Source organism: Lissotriton helveticus, chromosome 2_2, assembly GCF_964261635.1.
Source record: "Lissotriton helveticus chromosome 2_2, aLisHel1.1, whole genome shotgun sequence".
NCBI classification, from domain to species: domain Eukaryota; kingdom Metazoa; phylum Chordata; class Amphibia; order Caudata; family Salamandridae; genus Lissotriton; species Lissotriton helveticus.
Genome location: NC_136060.1, coordinates 168,028,213 through 168,048,108, shown reverse-complemented (window position 1 = coordinate 168,048,108; position 19,896 = coordinate 168,028,213). Strand labels below are relative to the sequence as shown.

General features: G+C 41.2%; 1 protein-coding gene across 6 annotated transcripts in view; it reads right to left on the bottom strand.

The window, feature by feature from the left end:
- The window catches only part of ATP8A1 (ATPase phospholipid transporting 8A1), a 1,103,292-nt gene that overhangs the window by 382,811 nt on the left and 700,585 nt on the right, over positions 1 to 19,896 (bottom strand). For all 6 annotated transcript variants that reach the window (XM_078678248.1, XM_078678246.1, XM_078678250.1 and 3 more), the window contains 2 exons: positions 14,672 to 14,746; positions 14,458 to 14,580 (listed from right to left, as the gene is read on the bottom strand). In XM_078678248.1, the coding sequence (XP_078534374.1) occupies positions 14,458 to 14,580; positions 14,672 to 14,746 (198 nt within the window). The remainder of the gene's footprint in view (positions 1 to 14,457; positions 14,581 to 14,671; positions 14,747 to 19,896) is intronic.

Here is a 19,896-nt window from a genome sequence, read left to right as displayed (position 1 = left end):
TGCAAAAGAAACTGGATGCTCTTCTTATGTTATGTTATGTTATGGCGCTCTTGTATAGCGCACGGCTACTCAAAAAGAGTGTCCCGGCGCTTTCCACCTGCAGCTCAGAATAAAAATAACACAACACAGTAAAAACATAAGAAAAGAAAGAAAACTGAAACTGAAACAATGAAAACAACCTAAAGATTAAAAAGCCAAAATGCTCTTAGGAATTCGAGTGAACAAAAGGATACTCTTCACCCTAAAAAGTGTGTCAAGCCACCTAGAATTTGTACCCACCGCACATACCTAAAGGAAATTGTATAAAAACTATACCTTTATTGTAATGTTATTTCTCTGTATTTCTTTTGTTGAAAAACTCAATAAAAAATAAAAAAAGAACTGTGGCAAGAACAAAGGCAACTCAAGCCATAAAGACATTGAAAAGCAGGGAAACAGTGTTTCCCATGGCACAGGAACAAACAAAAAAAGTGTCTGAAAAGAACATTCAACAGAAACAGAATACAGAGCGCTCCGATGAGAGGGCCTGACTATGGTCAGCCGTGACATGGGGAACCAAAGCCCAGGAGAAGGAATCCGTGAAGCCATCCACAATGGAGAGAGCACTGAATAATGACCGAACAGACATCTGTCGAAGTAAAAAAAAAACACTGTTTATTGTACTGAGAAAAAGTTGCCAAGACAAGTGGTAACACTACAGAAATTGGCAACAACAATGTATAACTCACAGGAGGAAAAGAACAGCAAGCGTTTGTGTAGCTTGCAGAACGATGTATAGGTGTATCTGAATACAGACACAGATACATAGATATACAAACATGACTGATTTGCATATGGTTGGGTTCGAACTGAGATATCGAAGCGAGCTAAAGTACGATGATTAATTCAACCCAGATCTGTGACCGGGGGAGAGTGTCTTAAAAGTTTCAGCGCTCCATCCATCATTTCCTTGTGTTTGCTGTGTTCGCCCAAGTTGGCAGGGTATGCCCAGACGTGGGTCCCTTGCTCACTTTGCCACTGGATACAAGCTAGCCTGGCTGATGAGGGGTGTTACCCAGAAGCCGGTCCCAGGCTGGTTGTTTCTGTTCCAGGGAAGACCTGGCGTGGCAGTTCGGGCTGGACTGTTCCCATGATAAACAGAGTCCAGACTGATTTGCATATGGCCGGGTATGAACTGGATTGGCAAAGTGAGCTAAAGAACGATGACTGATTCAAGACAGATGTGTGACTGGGGAGAGTGTCTGAAAAGTTTCAGTACTCCGACCATCATTCCCTTGTGTTTGCTTTGATATACAAACATCTACATAAAAAAAAATATATATACACTAAAGTCTCGTTTTATGCCAACTCGATTGCATCAAGCTCTTACCCTTCCAAAACCATTTTTACTCTTATGAAAGAGATGTTAAAATCTCCGTCAGGAACCAATGACACCATATCTTCCAATACTCAATGTGACTCCCCCGGGGAGGCCAATCGTTTCCTCTATAGGGAGTTTGACTGAAAACTTATCAAGATTTTTAGATCATTTTTTGTTTGAATCAGTCTTGCAATTGACGTCATATATAAAAGACACTACTGATTTTATCCAACACATTGAGAAGATCAAATGGGACCAATCGTATTGTCATAGTGTTGGATATAACTAGCCTCTATACGACCATAAACCACACACAAGGTCTGAGAGCAGTAGAATACTTCCTCAAAAAGAGAGCTTTGAAATTTGCCACACACAACAGAATGTTGTTGAAATTAATTGAATTCTGCTTGTCCAATAACATTTTCCTTTTTCAGGGAGACCTTTATCAACAAATCTACGGGACAGCAATGGGCACCTGCTTCGCCCCCAGCTATGCAAACTTGTTCGTTGGCTGATGGGAGGAGCAGGTGGCCTGGTCCACTGGTAATGCTGAATGGACGAAGGAAATAGTATCATGGCATCGATACATAGATGATCTCTTCCTTATATGGAAGGGTTCAGAGGTCAAAGCTCAGGAATACATTAAACATCTATACAGAAATGAATGTTATCTACACTTTTCAGGCGAGATTAGTTTAGTGGCAGTAAACTATCTCGACCTGAAGGTTGAAATAAAGGAAGGGGATTTAACAACGTCCCTGTACAGGAAGCCGACAGCGGGCAACAGCACGCTACACGCTTCAAGTAGCCAACCCGAGAGACTAAAAAATAGCATACCCTACGGGGAATTTTTACGTTTAAAACGTAACTGCTCAAAACTATGTGATTTTGAGGAAGCAGCAAATGAGAGCCTGAGCCGCTTTCTGGCAAGAGGCTATGACTGTAATCTGTTAAAATCTACTCTGACGAGAAAAATTTGAAAGAAAACCAGAGGGAAAAAACCAATGAAGGCCAATTCCGTTTGATAACCACTTTTTCTGAGAATCCTCTGATCTAAAAACTATCATGAAAAGAAACTGGCATGTTCTAAAAACAGATCCAGTCATCGGCCCGATATACCACCGGTCCCTATGATCACTTTTAGGACAGCGCACTCTTTACGAGACTGCTTAGTACATAGTCATCTGGACCCAGTTCCATCCAAACAAGGCACTTTAAAAGAAATTAAAGGCTTTTACCCTTGTGGTAAGTGCAAAGCCTGCGCCTTTAGTAAAAGAGTGTTAACCTATAATGTAAAGGGGTTAAAGAAAGAAAGAACAATCACAAAATTCTTGACCTGTCTCACCACGCATGTTGTCTAGTGTCTGAAATGTCCTTGCGGACTTATGTATGTGGGCAGCACGATACATAATGTCAAGATTAGAATTTTAGAACACATGCGACCAATAGCTAAAAAGGATTTCAATTATCCGGTTGCTCGCCATTTTGCCATAAAACATAAAAGCGATAGAAATCTTTTACAGTTTTTTGCCATCGATTGTGTCTCTGTACATGCTAGAGGAGGGGACAGGGTGACCAGACTTCGAAGACTGGAGTCACGATATATTATTGACCTGCAGACAAAAACCCCCAATGGGTTAAATTCTGGGGGAGAACTAACAGTACACCTAGGGATCTAGAGTAGTACTTTATGAATTTAAGCTTGCATTTATGTATTTATTTGATAAACATTGTCTGTATAGGTAATGGAACTTATATATCTGATGTAAATCTTTTGCACTGAATCTTTTGCACGGAGTTTGGAAATCTGTGTTTAAGAAAATGTTACACGGCCACACAATGGTTTTTGAGAATAATGAGGGAGGGAGGTAGCAACCTCGATCTTGAGGTTGCTAAATGCCGATCCACGGCTATATTACCTTGCAACAGTGTGGGTGGTAGGATTAAAAATTAGGCAATAATGTGCTTATATTAAGTTGCCTTTCACCTCCCACAAGAGCTGTGGTTATCTAAAACGTAATACAATAACTGTGATAATTTGTCATTCAAAGATGGCGCCCGCAATTTTGCCGGCGACCATCCCCTCCTTTGTTTCTACTGTGACGCGATCGTATGCGTGTATATAATACGGCGCCTCACAATTCTATGTGTAATTAACACTGAAGAAGGACTAGATCCGAAATGCGTTTGTTTTACCTTCTGGATTAAATCATACTGCTGATATCACCCCCGCGAGTGCTTTTGATTCCTTCTGGAGTGGTGAAAGGACTCTGGGAGCGTATATATATATATATATATATATATATATATATTGCCTACTGGCTATCCCCATTAGGTAAAAAGAATAAAGTCTCGTTTTATGCCAACTCAATTGCATCAAGCTCTTACCCCTCCAAAATCATTTTTACTCTTATGAAAAAGATGTTAAAATCTCTGTCAGGAACCAATGACACCATATCTTCCAATACTCAATGCGACTCATTGGTGAGGTATTTCATTAATAAAGTTGATTATATCTATATCAAACTCGACATGAGGCGGAGTGCCTCTGAACCCATGGTGCCCCCTACCTCAATAGTGCCCCCTCACTTCCTACACATTTTGCCACCCTTGTCTCTTGGAGACTTAGCTGACGGGTTCAGATCTAGACACAGTACGGCATCAGCCCTTCAGGCGGTTATAGAGCAGCTTTGGGATGCGCTGGACGAGGGTAATACTTCAGCACTATTTCTACTCAATCTTAGTGCGGCCTTTGACATGGTCTCCCATAGGATTCTACTCCAACGGCTGGAGGAGATTGGGGTCAAAGGTAGGGCTCTGGCCTGGTTTGCTTCTTTTTCTTTCTGAGCACTCCTTTCAGGTATATGCCGCCCCTTTAACTGTCGCGCAATTACCCCCTCAGCTGTGGTGTTCCCCAGGGCTCGGCCTTGGGCCACACGTTGTTCAACGTGTATGTCCGCCCTCTGGTCCTCCTGGCCAAAGCACGGGACATCAAAATGGTGTCCTACATGGACGATACCCAGTTGGTCTTCACCTTTTTTAACAATCCTGCCCTGGACCAACTAACATTTTGTGCCGATGTTCTGGCCATTTCAGACTGGATGGCAAACAATTATCTACAGCTTAACTCTGCCTAGACGGAGGTACTCTTGGTAGGCCGTGATACCCATAAATGGGACGACCAATGGTGGCCTGCGACCTTGGGCACCCCTCCCCAACCAAAAACGCAGTCAAATATTTAGGGGTCTTGATCGACACCGCCCGCTCTTTTGAGCCTCATGCGAAAAAAGTGACTGGTACTTGTTTCGGCCTCCTGTGCGGCCTAAGACCCATCTTGGGGTTTTTTGATGCCCCTACCCGCCAACTGATTGTTCAATCTGTTGTTTAATCGCGCCTAGACTACTGCAATGGGCTCTCGCTTGGCGTGAATAAAACAGTTACTGCGCGACTCCAACAGGTTCAGAATGCAGCAGCATGCACTCTTTTTGCCCTACCAAAGCACTGCCATACCTCCAACCTTCTTCATGGTCTTCATTGGCTGCCAATCAAACAGAGTTCAGTTTAAAACTCTATGCACTATACATAAGATTTTATACGACCTGGGCCCTGAAATCCTGCAGGGACTATGCACCCGATACGTTCCATCACGAGCACTGCGTTTCGCTGACCATCATTTGCTTTGCATTCCACGGGTGGGGGTGTAAAAGAAAAGTGCATTTCCTATATTAATTCCCTTTGGAGCTTTGAACATGACTACAGCCCGAATCGCTGGACGGAATTACACCACATTTGGCAAAAAGGTAGATTTGGTTACGCAGATCACGCTCTCAGTTATTTTATTGTATATACGTTCAGTAGCTTGTGAGAAATTAAAGGAAATCCAAATTTGCATATCTACAATCGCCAAGCCTTAACGAATACTAACAAGCTTGTGCAAACATCTGAGGAGTTCTGATTGTCAACACTTCAACCAGGAAGTGTTTGCAGCCATCTTGGAACTCAGCTACAGTTGATCCCCCCACCCACAAAAAAGGGGAAAAAAGGAAAGGGGACGGGGTAGGAATACCGGAACCCCCAAGCCCGAAAGGGCAAAAAAGCATTTTTTAAAGTTCACAGTGATTTTCATGAAATATTCGCGAATATTGCCATGAACTCTAAAAAAAACAAAAAACAAATGCAGTCTCCTGCGCTTGGTCTAATTGCAGCCCCCCATTGACAAGGTCCTGGAGACATGCCGTTTTTAATAAAAATAGGAGGGGGTGCACGGGGCCTCACTCCAAGGGGCTTTAAAATGCCCCAGGGACAACCACCTCTTAGAGGTTAATTTTAATAATAAAATGATAGCGGGGGGGAACACCCAGACTCCCCTGGCACTGCAGACCACCAGCCCCCGGGGCTAAAATAAACATTACACAGGGGGTCAGTGTGGTGCCCCTCCTGGGCCACATACGGTCCCGGGAACCACCATCAAGAAAGGGGGGCCTCGCGGCTCCCCTCCTGGAGCCATTAATGACCCAGGAGACCACCACCCCCCAGGGCCATGTCGTGCTACATGCCGGGGTGCCCACCCCTGGGACAAAGCTGTTTGCTTTTGCTTTGCAGGAGCTGACAGCTCCCATCAAGCAAAAGCAAACACTCCAGTTCCAGCGGGCAGGAGCAGTAAAAGAGATGCGGGTAGGGAAAGAGATTACACTAATGCTCTGGCACAGAGGGAGCTGCATTTCCAGCTGCTCCCTCTGTGCAGTAGCAATGACCATCCCACAAGAGGAGAGGAGCCAGCTAGGAGTGTGGAGCGTTGAGGCTCCTCCTGCGGTCCCTTAGCACACTGGGTGCACCCTGGGTAGGGTCCAGGGCACCAAGGGAAACATAGCCGGGCTAAGGTACATTTCTGAACTGCCTTCCCCTTCTTTATATCGTCAGAAGTCAACAAAAGGCTTATTGTTCAACCAGTAGTCCCACTCAGGATATAAAACAGTGAAGCGTATCCTCCTCCTCAGAGGCATGTCGCAGAGAAAAGAGCAAAGGAAACGTGATGGGCTGTCCCATATAAAAGGGTAACATCACTTTCAGAAGAATTAACAACTGAGTCCGTAGTACCAACTTGTTGCCAAAGTGATAGCATTAAGAATGCCGTTCTTGAGAGTCCAAAGTGTCAGTGTGCCCCCGTGCATATGTTCAAAAGTACAAAGATTAAAAAGGTAATAATCAAATGACGGTCCTATTGTGACATAATAACTGCATATGGCCATGTCTGAACTGGTGTGGTGTGGAGTGCAAAAAAACGATGGATTTAGGCCTAGATCTCTGTACCGGGGTGAATGTATGACATTGTTCTGCATTCTGTCCATCAACTGTTGTTTTTACATAATAACTGCAGCCAGGAGACAGATGGAGGAGATCTTCTTTACTGCATCACAACCAGTGGCTTAAATAAAGAGGGCTGATCCGACAAACAGAGAACGTACAAAACGACCAACAACCAACCCTTAGGTTTCCAAACTAAAATGACAAAACCCTTACTGCGATTCCTTATGTTTGCACTGGGATTTGTCTTTCCACTTCATCCTGAACTTACCAGAGGATTGAGAATACAAACGCGAACAACCTCGCAAATTGACTTTGCGATGCATCAGGGAGCATTGGTCACAGGGCTTGCAGTTGTGTCTGTTGGTGAGGCACCACAGACAAACGTAGGTTGGACCATGACTCATTTCCTTCAAGCAAGTATGGCTTGACATAAATCATGGTTTAGCAAAAAACATTCCTGCATACTGTCTCTGTAAATTTGCAATATTACAGTAAAGCCCAAAAAAGTTAGGCGAGGAACTCAGGCTCCAAATCAAAGACATTAGAAAGACGAACTGGCATACCTATATGTTGCTCTGTGAGGTCACATATAGAGTGGACCGAAGTTGTGAGGGAGTTCACGGGCGCCAACGGCCAGCAACCGTATGCTATTGCAGACTTTTCCATATGCAGTTTGGCACTTGAGAAGATTCAGTTGGTGAGGAATCTATGGTTAGAAGTATCCATCTGAAATGTGCTTATTGCAAAGAATTACTGTAGTGGCAGCAACTAGCATTAAGCTCATATTAATAGACTTATTTCTAATTGTGAAGTCTGAAGTTGTAATCAGACTTTGACAACTGTGAGAAATATGATCACCATATTTTTCAGTCAGCTGGTGTTGAGGCAATTTACATTATGGTCAAAGACAACAACCCTAACTAGAGAATACAAATACTCACGTCAATCATTTGGCTTCAACAAGGAAAGTCGATTAAAGGCAACCATCTGACATAGGACGAGTATGTGAGACAAGCCAGTACTCCATTTACTGTAAGTGCAGGGTTATTTTCCCTGTCAGGGCTATGCCCGTTTAGTGTGTAAGCTGGACCTTGTGAATTTCCAGTGCACAGAATGAGTGCTGGAAAATGTGTCAAGTACTTGATTCTCTTTCAGATAAACAGATGGGGCGTATTTGCTTAAAGAAAGACAAGCCCTTAGGGCCTGGATGCCGTTGAGCCTCCTTTCCTAATGATTTGAGGATGTAGAAAAAAGCCTCACACAATGCTTTTTGGGGAGGTCCAGTAGATGTTCATGACCAGTACAAGGATTAACGTAGAGATATACAACTCTCTACAACTTTTCATCAACTGGTCAGTGCCTGCGAAAAGGATCTCAACCTTTTTAACATCTTGGAAATCTTTTGGGAATTAAACCACACTGTTAACCAGTTTCCTAGAGCTCACCAGGCTCTGTGCCTCTGACAAGACACCCATCATTAGTTACTTTATCACAGGAGATTTGATTCCTTAGCAGCTTGCTGGATACAATTAACCAATTTGAATAGAGTTTCGAAATCAATTCAAGGTGACTTAATTGTTGTCCACTTACCCTTCGGTTTGAACAATTTACTGCGCTTTTTATTTTATTTTGTAAAACCTTGTGCTAATTACCAAAGATTGCTCATGTGACCCAATTGTACTTCATTTTCCTGTATAATTAGGCATTACTTGGTTTTAATGTAAACTTGATTTACACGCTGGAGTAAAAAATACATTTTGACTGCACAAATGTAAAAATTAGGACATAAGCCGTATCCAACTTTAGTCCCTGTGTGTCAAGTAAAAAGAAAAGCACAGTCAAAATCATGAAGGCGTGGCTGATACACATACCGTAACTGGCTGCTCTGGAGTGATTGGCAGCACCGATCAAATGATTCTTCATATCCCGAAAAAAAAGGAAGAAAACCAGACGTCTCCTCCTTCGATCCATCTCTTTTGAATAATTCTTCTATGTATATGAGATGCCACACGCTCTTATCACCCTCAAGACACAACTCAAGGGGCCTTACTCCTCTCTACTCATGCCCTTACCCACTAAATCCATCGCCCACAAAAACAGTTGCCAGTAGTAGGTCCTCTGCTCTCCACAACAACCTACCCCACCGAACGGCAAAGTTTGTAAATTGTAACATCTCACATTATCATCACAGTTCTGCATTCCCAGGCCCTAAATTAAAAGCTTAATACTCAATATACAATCAAAAGAAACAAAGATATAAATTCTGTATATCTTATACAGAACCAAAAACCATTGCTAATTGTGTAAACTTGCTACGATCTACAGCATTGCACCATCTCAGAGCCTGTGTTCCTCCAATACCTTTATGACCCCTCTGTTACTTCTGTGCATTTCACCCTGTGCTACTCCGATTTGCATATGAGAGCATGTACTGTCTGATTCAATGTAAAGCGCCCTGCTGCGTCAAAATATATGTTCATAAACAAGGGCTAGTGGGGGTCGTGGCTTGGCGCCGGTCGAAGATGGCATTGCGCCTCTGAGGCTCTGTGAGAGAGCGCACAAAGCGGCCTCGTCAACGCGGCTTATCCTCTCCAGATCGAGTTCTCCTGCCTGGAATCTCTTCAGGAAACTCTGAGGATGCTGTTAATCTATTTCTTGTGGACTGGGAGCGCGTAATTTGTCTTCTACTGGGTACGCGTCTTCCCTCTGCAGCCTGCTACTTAATTACACGCTGAAGAATGACAGCAGTGGTCTTCTCAGCTACTTCTGAAGAGACGCAGATGAGACATGGGTGGAAATATTAACACCTGCAGCAGGAGCTTGTCTGTAGCTGGTATTTTCTGTGTCACTATGTGAGCAGCTGTTTTTATTTTTTTTATATTTCTTTGAATTCTCTTTTTTTCTGACTGCTTCTTCATGGAGAATTTATGCCATTCAGTCCTGCCTTCTTCTTAGCATATATTTGGCTATTTATTTTTTCTTCTCACTTGTTTATTTTTGTTGGGCTTGCATTTGCATATTGTAATGCATTTTATTACAGTTTAAGCCCTTTCTAAGGAGAATGTTTTCCACTATTGGTTGTGTTTTTTTTCTGAAGACACGTCCTCATAGCCTCTTTGAATCAGCTTTTGTATATGGGCAGATCACAACATAGGAAGTGTTTGACCAAGCCTTCTTCGGGCAAGTCCCATAAACTTGCTCCTGTTCTTCGCAGATCATCCAAAATGGAGGGTGTCTCAATTCCCAAGAGTGCTGGCACACCTTATTCCTCAGTCCTGCCTGCTGTGATAGTTCAACCTGCTGCCAGCAAAGGGCCACCCAAAAGACTTAAAACAAATCCACTGTCACCCTCTAAATCTCCTCCTATTGCTTCTCTAGATTTGCTTTTGGAGCAAATAAGTCCCTTGCGACTATTCATGGAAGAGACAAATGTTAGATTACAAAATTTTTCAGAAAGATGGAATCTTATGGATAGGCGCATTTCCTCTGTAGAAGGTCAAATTTGTGATTTCAAGCATACTCCATCAAAGGTCACTGTCCCTCAGGAAAATGTCACTGCTTTAAGCAGACAGGTTGATCATTTGGAAAATCGCAAAAGAAGGAACAACTTTTACATTTATGGACTGCCTGAAGCCTATATCTTTTTTCCAAGTCTTTTCTACCCCAGCTTTTGAATCTTCCTGAAGGTTCACCTCTCAACATCCAGCAAGATCATAGAATTGGGCATTCTCCTGCTCTGAGGAGTTGGTTTCTTGTTAAAAGTTAAATACTGACAATTGTGAAATTTTACCCTTAAATAAACTTACTTTTAAACATGATTTCTGTTCTTCTAACTTTAGGTGGAGACCTACTTAAATTCGATACCTAGGCCATCAATGCACTAAATCTCTCACTACTTTAATTTCTATTAACTTAGATACGTGTATCCATAAGATTGCTTCCTTAACTTCTAGATGGCACCCCTTATATTTTTCTTGGTGGGGTAGGTTAGATCAAATAAACAACAAAAGAGTACAGCCAAAAAAGAAGAAGAGCCAGAAAGAGGAGTCACTCTTGTTTTTTTTATAAAAAAGGAACCCTCCGGTTTTTTGGGTGACACAAGTGTGAAAAAAATGAGTGAAAATTATTTTTAAATGCCTTGGTTTATCCAAAACAATTTATTTGTGGGGAACTAGGCACAGGTTAAAAGCAGGGTGGTGGATGTTTAAGAACTGGTTAAATTGACCAGATACCTCCTAGTGTAAAAAATAGTGTATGATCAACAAGTTTCTGCCTCCTTTCGCCCTTAGCGAGGCATTCGTCAGGACCAAAATACCACGGCAGCATGTGCACGCTAAGGCGCACCCTAACCTGTGGTACTGAAAGACCGCATTAACATACTGTTGTAGCAGTGCCTTCAGAATTCCTGAAAGCTGTACAAATGTACGGTATAGGGCAAACTTACAACATGGGTCCTGGTGGGATCGGTGGCTTATAGTCACACGTTCATCAAAGCCAAACACCTGTATGGTACCTGCATACTCCCTTCCTGAGGATACCATTAAAATGATGTTAGTTCCTATTATTTTAGGTACTATTTCTAATTTTCCGTTAAATATCCCACTTAAATCATATTAAAAAATGTATTAAATGTTATCCTCTTTTCTTTGGAATAATACAAAACCTTGTATGTCCTTATCTAAACTGAATCGTCCTAAAACAGAGGGGGGTGTAAAGTTCCCAGATTTTGCGGACTACCACAAAGCATTTATTTTAAAGCAATCTGTTCATTGCTTTCTTCTCCTTCTCAATTTACGCCACTATGTGTGGACTTCCAACAGGAGTTTCTCTCTCCATTTTCATTTCTTGAAATCCTTAAATTTATGCCCACACCTCGGAAGATATATACCCAGATTTCTTGTCATACATGTAAATTATTGATCTCTGTTATTCCGAGTCACCCTACAAATTTAGGAACCTTTTTGGAGTCCTCCATGTGGCATAACCATTTTATATAACTAAATATTATACCTATCTCTAGCCCTCTTGGAGAACTTAAGGGTTACTTTGGGTCAAACAACTGTATAATAATGATTCTTTTATGTCTTTCTCAGAAGCTTCAACAATGCTTGGTTTATCATCTGCTTCTTATCATAAATATATTCTTCTCCAAAACATTACATCTCAATCATACATCTTTTGTCATTCGAACCCCTCCCTAACACCCCCTCCTCCATTAATGTAACTAACCTTTTATACTCAAATCCAAAGGCCTCTTCTATTTACTAATTCTTCCACCATCTGGTTAGTGATTGCCCTAGAAGATCAATGCTTGCTTGGGAAAATGACCTTCAAGATAACCTGTCTATCTCTACATGGATATATATTCAATAAGGAGCACAACGGGAAAAGAAACCACAGGTCGCCCTCCATTCGAAAATCATATAAGCACCAAGACCCGGTCACTGAGGCAAACCTTTATCAATTAGTACGTGTGCACGTTACTGTAGTTTTCTACTTTACAAATACTCATCTGTTTCATTGCTTATGGGGTAGTTTGCAACACGTTTTTTCTGCCTCTCATTAAAAACCTTTTATCAAAAGACAGTCTACAAGAAAACGGTTGGACACTGAAGTCTTGATCCCTAAGTTCCAAATACATTCAGTACCAAAATGATTTCCTGATCGCAATCATTTTATTATTCACTAAGTGTGACCTGTCAAATTAAAATAGGCAGGGTGCTATTGGTATGCATGAATAGCAACCTGCCTATTTTAATTTGGCAGGTCACACTTAGTGAATAATAAAGTGATTGCGATAAGAGTGTGTCTGCCAATTTCAATCACTTTTGGTCACAATGTAGAGTGTGATCTTCTGTCTCTTCACTGCACCTACACTTATCTGCTTTATCTTTTTTTTTTACCACCGATGATGAGAAAAGTGGGCATATCTGGTAAGTACCTACCAGTTACTTCGTTGGTGGTGCGCCCATTAGGGTCATTTTGTCCTAGAACATTTATTTCACAAGAATTGTGTTTCATATGCCTTTCTGCTTGTTCAGGAAAACATTTTTGTACTGAATGTATTTGGAACTTGGGGAACAAAAGTTCAGTGTCCAACCGTTTTCTTGTAGGCTGTCTGTTGATGAAAGGTTTTTAATGAGAGGCAGAAAAAATCGTGTTGCAAACTACCTCATAAGCAATGAAACAGAGGAGTATTTGCAATGTAGAAAACTACAGTAACGTGCACACATACTAGTTGATAAAGATTTGTGTAGTATCCTCAGGTTATACATATGTTCCTTTACTCCTCTGCATCTAGCTGCTCAGCCAGTGTGAGTGTTCCGGTGAGAATGTTAGTGTCAGTGGAATGCTTGGGTGCATGAGTGTTGTGAGTTGAGGATGGGCTGAGCAGCTAAGAGGCTGCTCCTGGTGGGGCTTATTATATCTACATCTAAGAACTTAATAAACTACTTTTACTTCTACCTGGCCTGGTCTACAGCGTCTACTTGGGACACCTGAACATGTGGGACCAGCCCACTACAATTTGCCTCAGATGCTTACATTATCTCTACATGGAAACAGATTTGGCTCAAGATCAGGAAATCCTCTTGTGTAGCTAATACTGCACAAACACTCTTTGTTAATAATGAACTTTTTACAATGCTTGTTCTTCTACATAGGATATATCCAGATACTCCAGATATGCTGGACATGTTCTGCACACTCTGCTGACCTCAAACATTTTAATCTTCACTTGCCCCTATGTTTCCACTTTCTGCCACCATGTTTGGGATCAAATTAATTCCATATTTTGTTTAGATATCCCTTACTTTATTGTAAATGTTTTCTTAGGAAGCATCTCCAATGTGTGGGCTCATGTTTCTAATAATGTTCAAATAAGTGACCTTTTGCTGGCAGTTGCTTTTCAACAAATCACTAGGCACTGGAAAAATTCTAAACAGATGTCGCCTAAAGCATGGGCAAATGCAGTCTGTTACAATCATAGATTGAATACTGCTTATGTGCAACCTATGTCTCTTGTTATGAAACTGCAAGAATTTTGGAAGCCAATTACCCAGTTTTTAGATGCCTCCACCACAAGATTTTCTACAGTCTCACCTGCCATTCAAGAGGTACTTACACCTCCCTGATACCATTTTTTCTTGCAAAGTTCTTTCTTATCTATTACGGCTTGATTTATACTTCATGCTTTTCTATACTTACAGTCAGACGTTTATGCATTGTTATCTCATTTGTATTTTCAGTCCTCCTCCTTCCTCCCTCCTCACCTAATATTTATGAATTCTGCTTTTTTCTTTTCCTTTTTACAATGTTGTATTCAAATACATTTTCATGAATGTATCATCTTTATGATTTCAATAAATCTCTTTTTTTTTTAAAAACAAACCAAGGGCTAGTGACATGCTGCTCAAGCCAAGCTCCCAGAGGAACCAAGCTTATCTCATGGGGGAAACCTTTCTGCATTTGTAGACTGGATCATACATCATAGTGCTACATTCTGGTTCCTGACACTCCTTTCTAAAACAAAGTTACAATGAAATAAGCAGCTTGGACATAGGTGGTCACTTACTTGATTATTGAAAGCAAATATGCACATAACATTTATTCTTCAATTTGTGATGAACAATGGAGAGAAATAAAAGTCAATGGTCAATTAAAGAAGGTTGTGCAATTCGGTGTGTACTGATCCTAACAGATCACATTACAAATGCTATAAATACAGTTATATATAATAACTAATGTAAATTCAGTTCTGTTAATTTTTTGAAAGTTCACATTTTTCTTACCCTTGTATTGAAATCCAGTGCATTCTGAGAGGACTTGTATAATTCAGGATATTTCAGCATGTTCTCTTTTCGACAAGATCTTTCAAAGATTCCCAGCGTTAAAGGAGGCAAAGCTGTAAACATCTATGGTGGATATAAACAAATGTTTTGCCAAGTTTTAAAATAGACTGCATTCGCATGAAAAAGGCAAATTAAAGGCAGAAAATAAACTTACCACATTGTAAAGACCTATGCACCACCTTTCAAAGAGTATTTGTCCAGAAAAACCATTTACAAAGGCAAACCAGATCTGAGAAAGAAAACAGGTAAATATGTTATATGGTGGATACATTACCTAATACAAATGAGCTTCTTCAATTTTAGTAAAGAAATACTGCAACATGTAGCAATTAGTCAAATGGAACCAGAAAATGCATTATTCAAGAGTTGTATAGAATTCACACCACATACAGGAATTGAAACTACAGAACTGTCAAAACAATAAGATAAATAGATGTGGATGCACAAATAGTTTGCTGAAATAACAGAAGAAATGAGGTGAAATTTGGAATGGCCGAGTCCAAAAAAGTTTGTTCTACTGTTTAACATATAAATATGTTTAAGTTTATACAAAGTTGTAACAAAAAAGATCAATTGTGGTGTAGAGGAAACACACCAATCGAAGTACCGCTTGTAAGTTTGAAGTTTAGCAGGACTGGTGAGTCCAGCAGCAGCCCAGCAACTGACCAAATCGGAATGCTAGCGTGCTACAGAACTACAGTTACATTCTTGGTTGGAACACTACCAAACAGTAAGTGTGCACAGCAAACCATATGGACTGCAAAACATAGATAAGAATAAATACCACACAGTATATTACAATCATTACTTCAATGGAGAATGAACTGTTCATAAAAACATATACTTAAGGTGCTTATTGGCTCAGAAGTCACATGTATAAAAGGACACAACAAGTACAGGAAGGACGGAAAAAAAAAGGTGATTGACCCCACATACAAGGCAGGGCGTGATGTTTGCATCAACATTTATAGACATAATAGCCAGTTCAAATACATTAAGATTACAAAATAATGAAGGGCTCTGGCAACATCATAAACTACAAGGCCTGAGGTCAGGCGGTTAGTAAATGTCACAAGAACCCTAGGATACTTATACAGAAGCCTGTTCTCTTTTTATCATATATTTATATAGTAAAAATAGCACACTCACTCCCCGATATTGCCCTGTAAGCCTTCCAATTAGTCAGCCACGTGCAACACAGGAAGACAGCACACACAAAGGTATGTGGATTTTTCAGCCGCAATGTTTACTGAGTTTTAGCCATTTTTTCTTAATTTGCAAAGTGCATGTGCGCCAGAAAAAGCAGACCTACGCGTTTCAGCCGAAGCCTTCAACAGGGTCATAGAGTCAGTGTCTAGAGTGCCGTATTTGAAGGGCACAAGCCCTCTTTCCCATCACCTGAATAAAGCCAAATTTACATTTCCAAAGAACTGGACCACATAACTCCTTTATACGTTGGTAATTTTTATATCAGCTCATTATATTCTTCCCTGTGATTGTAAAGTAGACATTTGTATAACTACATATGTGTATGATCTCAGATTAAAGCAAAAGAAAATGTTTTCACAATTCTTATCTACACATCGCAAAAACGTATTCCCCCTCGATTTTAACATCCAATGTTCCTGTCAAATTAAAGACAAAAACCTAACAAAAAGATGAAAAGGGGGAGGGAAAGGGGAGGGGAATGAGTGGAAGAGGGGACTGCATTTCATTTCTACATGCATAATTTCATGTTTATAAAAAGTGCTCTTCATAACAGTAGTATGCCTGGGTTGAACTCTCACTTATTCCAAACACCTTCTTTGCTCCAGGTAAACTTATACCATAAAGGAAAGTGCAAGTGCCAACAATTGTATCTCTGTACATTGCTCATCATTTAAACTCAAAAGCTGATGACGATAACTATACAGTACTTTTATAATGTTCAAACTTTTCAATATCACTATCTATACAGTACTCATTGCTAAAGTGCAAGTATTAAAGCAATATTTATGTAGGATACAGTATTCGGTTGTATACTAATGTATAGATATAACTATACAGTGCTTTTATAGTGTGCAAACTTCGAAATGTCATTGTCTATACAGTACTCGATGTCAAAGTGCATGATGTAAGTAAATGTCTGTACAATATACAGTACTTAATTGTTATGTGTGCAATGTGCATATATCTGTCCCCATATGTCTATATCCAGCAGTCATTTAGCAACAAGACTCTCTCCTCCTCAAATTTCACTATCATTTGTGCAAATGAATGTAAAGTATGAGGTGCTTCTCTCTGTCAAGAATCAAGACAATGATCTCATTGACTAAATGTCCTCCTGTTAACCCACTCCATATCAAAAGGCCAGAACACTCCTTCAAATTAAAATCCAGATGTTCACATATAAAATTAGATCAAAAATGGCAACGAGCATGCATTTCCTACAAGATCAGACCAAAGTCATGGCTTTTGTTTCTATACTCAATTATGCCCTTACACGTTCATCATCAAGATCTATTGGCAATCTCATGAACACATATATAATTCAGCATCTGTATTCAAGCCCCACAGACTTTCAGTTCCAATAGTTAAAATACATCTCGATTCCGCCTTTGTTAGATCACAATCCCCTCCTCTAGTCTTTTTCGGAATGTGTTCAATGCCAGAAAATGTAAAATTACTCCATCTTCCATCATATTCTTTCCAAGTAGGTTTGGACATTACATATGAAAAGTGTTTGTTCGAAATCACTTTCATATGCTGGAGAATGAGTAATTTGAGCTTGTTAACTGTGCTGGCAATGTATTGTTTACCACATCTGCACTCCAGAATGTATACTACATGTATCATTTCACACAGTATCCTTTCCTTGATCTTTTTCTTTGTGCCATTGAGAGTTCTGATGTCTATCAGGTTTTGTCCATATTGACAGGCCTTGCATTTGTGGCATTTCAGAAAGCAATTAGTCTTAAGCCAATTCTCCCTTTCTGCTCCTGTTCCTGGTCTGGTGAAGTAATTTTGAGTTAATAGATCACCTAAAGAAAGTGCTTTCCTGTAAGTGATGTTGACAAGATCTTCATCTTGTCTCAACAGTTTCCAATGATTTCCTAGTGCTTGATTTCCGTGGAGAAGCGTGGCTCAGTGGTTAGAGGCGGCAGACCCGGAAGCTGAGATCGGCCGTGGACCAGGGTTCGATTCCCCACCTCGGCGGGTCTCGGGCCCAAAAATTCCACGGACTCGACAATTCTCGCTCCGGTGCCTACTCGACTCACGGGGTCTCACTCTGCAACTCTGGGCAATAGCTTGCTTAATCTCCACTACGGCCCCTCGCGGCGGGATGCCTGGCTTTCACCTTGCGGATACCTTGCCGGGATATCTCACAGGGGAATACCAGGACGGGTTCCCTAAGCAAGCGCCTTGAGACCTTCGGGTGATTCGTGCGCTATATAAGTCAAATACATTTACATTTTTATTTTTTTTAGTGCTTCCTTAATGGCTTGATTTGGCACATTGAAATCCGTAATGAACCTTACCACCTCACTGGTCTCATTACTTTTCCAAGATGCTTTTGGAATAAGTAGATTTTCTCTTTTTTGCTTCTTCGCTCTATGTGAGTCACCGGATAGCCTCGCCTCCTGAACCTTGTATACATTTCAGTGACTTGTGCCTCATATTCTAGATCTTCTGAACAGTTTCTTCAGCTACTTAGAAACGATCCATAAGGCACGCTCCATTTTAGAACTTTGGATGGGTATTATTGTCAGCAAAAATGCTGTTGCACGCAGTCGGTTTACAAAACAAAGTTGTGCAGATCTTCCAATTTTCAATATATACTCGAATGTCCAAGTAGTCAATTTATCCTTACTGATGTTATAAGTGAATTTTAATCTCAAGAAGTTCGGATTCAAAGATTGTAAAAAACATTCAAGTTCCTCTATTCCTCTTTCACATATTAAAAACATGTCACCCTAAGGACAACTTTGTCCATGCATTGGATTATTCTCTTCTGTCCAGATACACTCAGCCTTCTAGGACCCCATTATTAGGTTCACATTCATTGGCGCAAACAAGGCGCTCATAGCTATGCTTCTGTTTTGTTTGTAAAATTTTCCATCAAATAAACACATTATTGGTCAGGCGAAAGGACATCATATCTAGAAGCATATGTGTATGGCCATGCAGATTCAAAGAAGGTGTCCTTAAGAAATATTCCCAAGCTCTCAGGCCATCTTCATGGATAATAGATGTGTATATAAAAACCACATCAATCGTGGCCATTATATATTTTGATTTCCATGGTATTCCGCTAATGCAGTTCAGGAAATCCATTGAGTCACAGATATAGGATGGCAAGTTGGCCACATAAGGGAATAGAAAAATGTCCACAAACCTGGTTGTGTTTTCTGGTAACGAGTAAGCCCGGCAGTACAGTCCGCTCAGTTTGCAGAGTTTGCTGAGTTTTCAGCACTTTGTGGAGCATGCAGGGTTCCGAAAAACTCAGCAAGCGGAGTTTTTTTCCTAGCTCGCGCTCCCCAATGTCATGTTGCTGAGCGCAAGAAGGGAAAATCTACCTCCCGGAGAGATTTCTCAACGCGGGCGGTCGAATTGCTCAATGCGGGCAGTCACGGATGTTCGCAACTGCTCGCGTTGAAAAACCTTCTGCTCGTGTTGAGAAAGTTGCAGCTGGAATAGAAAATCTACTTGAGGTGCAGAAAAGAAGCAGTGCCCTGTTGCGCTGCGCATGGTGCCATTTGCATTGATTTTCCACCTTAGGACAAACACCTGGCACTGAAAATCCGAACAGGCGTGACCAAGTGCACTCCGTATAGCGTTTCGGAAGAAATGTGCTGTGGTCCCTTTTGTTAAGCTGCCCATTATTCAAGACAGGAAGACCTTTGCATTCTACTGACGTGGACTATGCCGGGACAAATGGACAAAGTTTCCAGGTGATTTGCACAATGGCTTACTCTAGCTAATTTAAAGGAAGTACCAAGGACGCTCCTTTCACCAGGAAAGGGCAAGGAAAATAACCCCTCCTTACTACAGAGGGGAGGGGAGCTGCATGGCCCCCGTCCCATGGCCGATTTTGGCCCCAGGGACCACAACCCCAGAGCCCAGCCTCTTCATCCTGGCTGCCCTGAAGCCCACCCAGGGCACCCAGTGTGATACACTGGGTACTGCAGGGGAGCCTCAATGTCCCCCAGTCTCTGCTGACTCCCCATCTCCAGAGCGAGCCGGCATTGCTCCCACCCGCAGTGAGCATCATCATTTTTTATCTGTTTACCTGTCTGCTTGACAGTGGGCAGCAAAACAGATGTAAAGTCTGCTACTAGTGAGTGAGAGCAGTTTTCCTGCTCCCGCCCGCTGGGAGTGGAATGACTGTTTGCTCTCGCT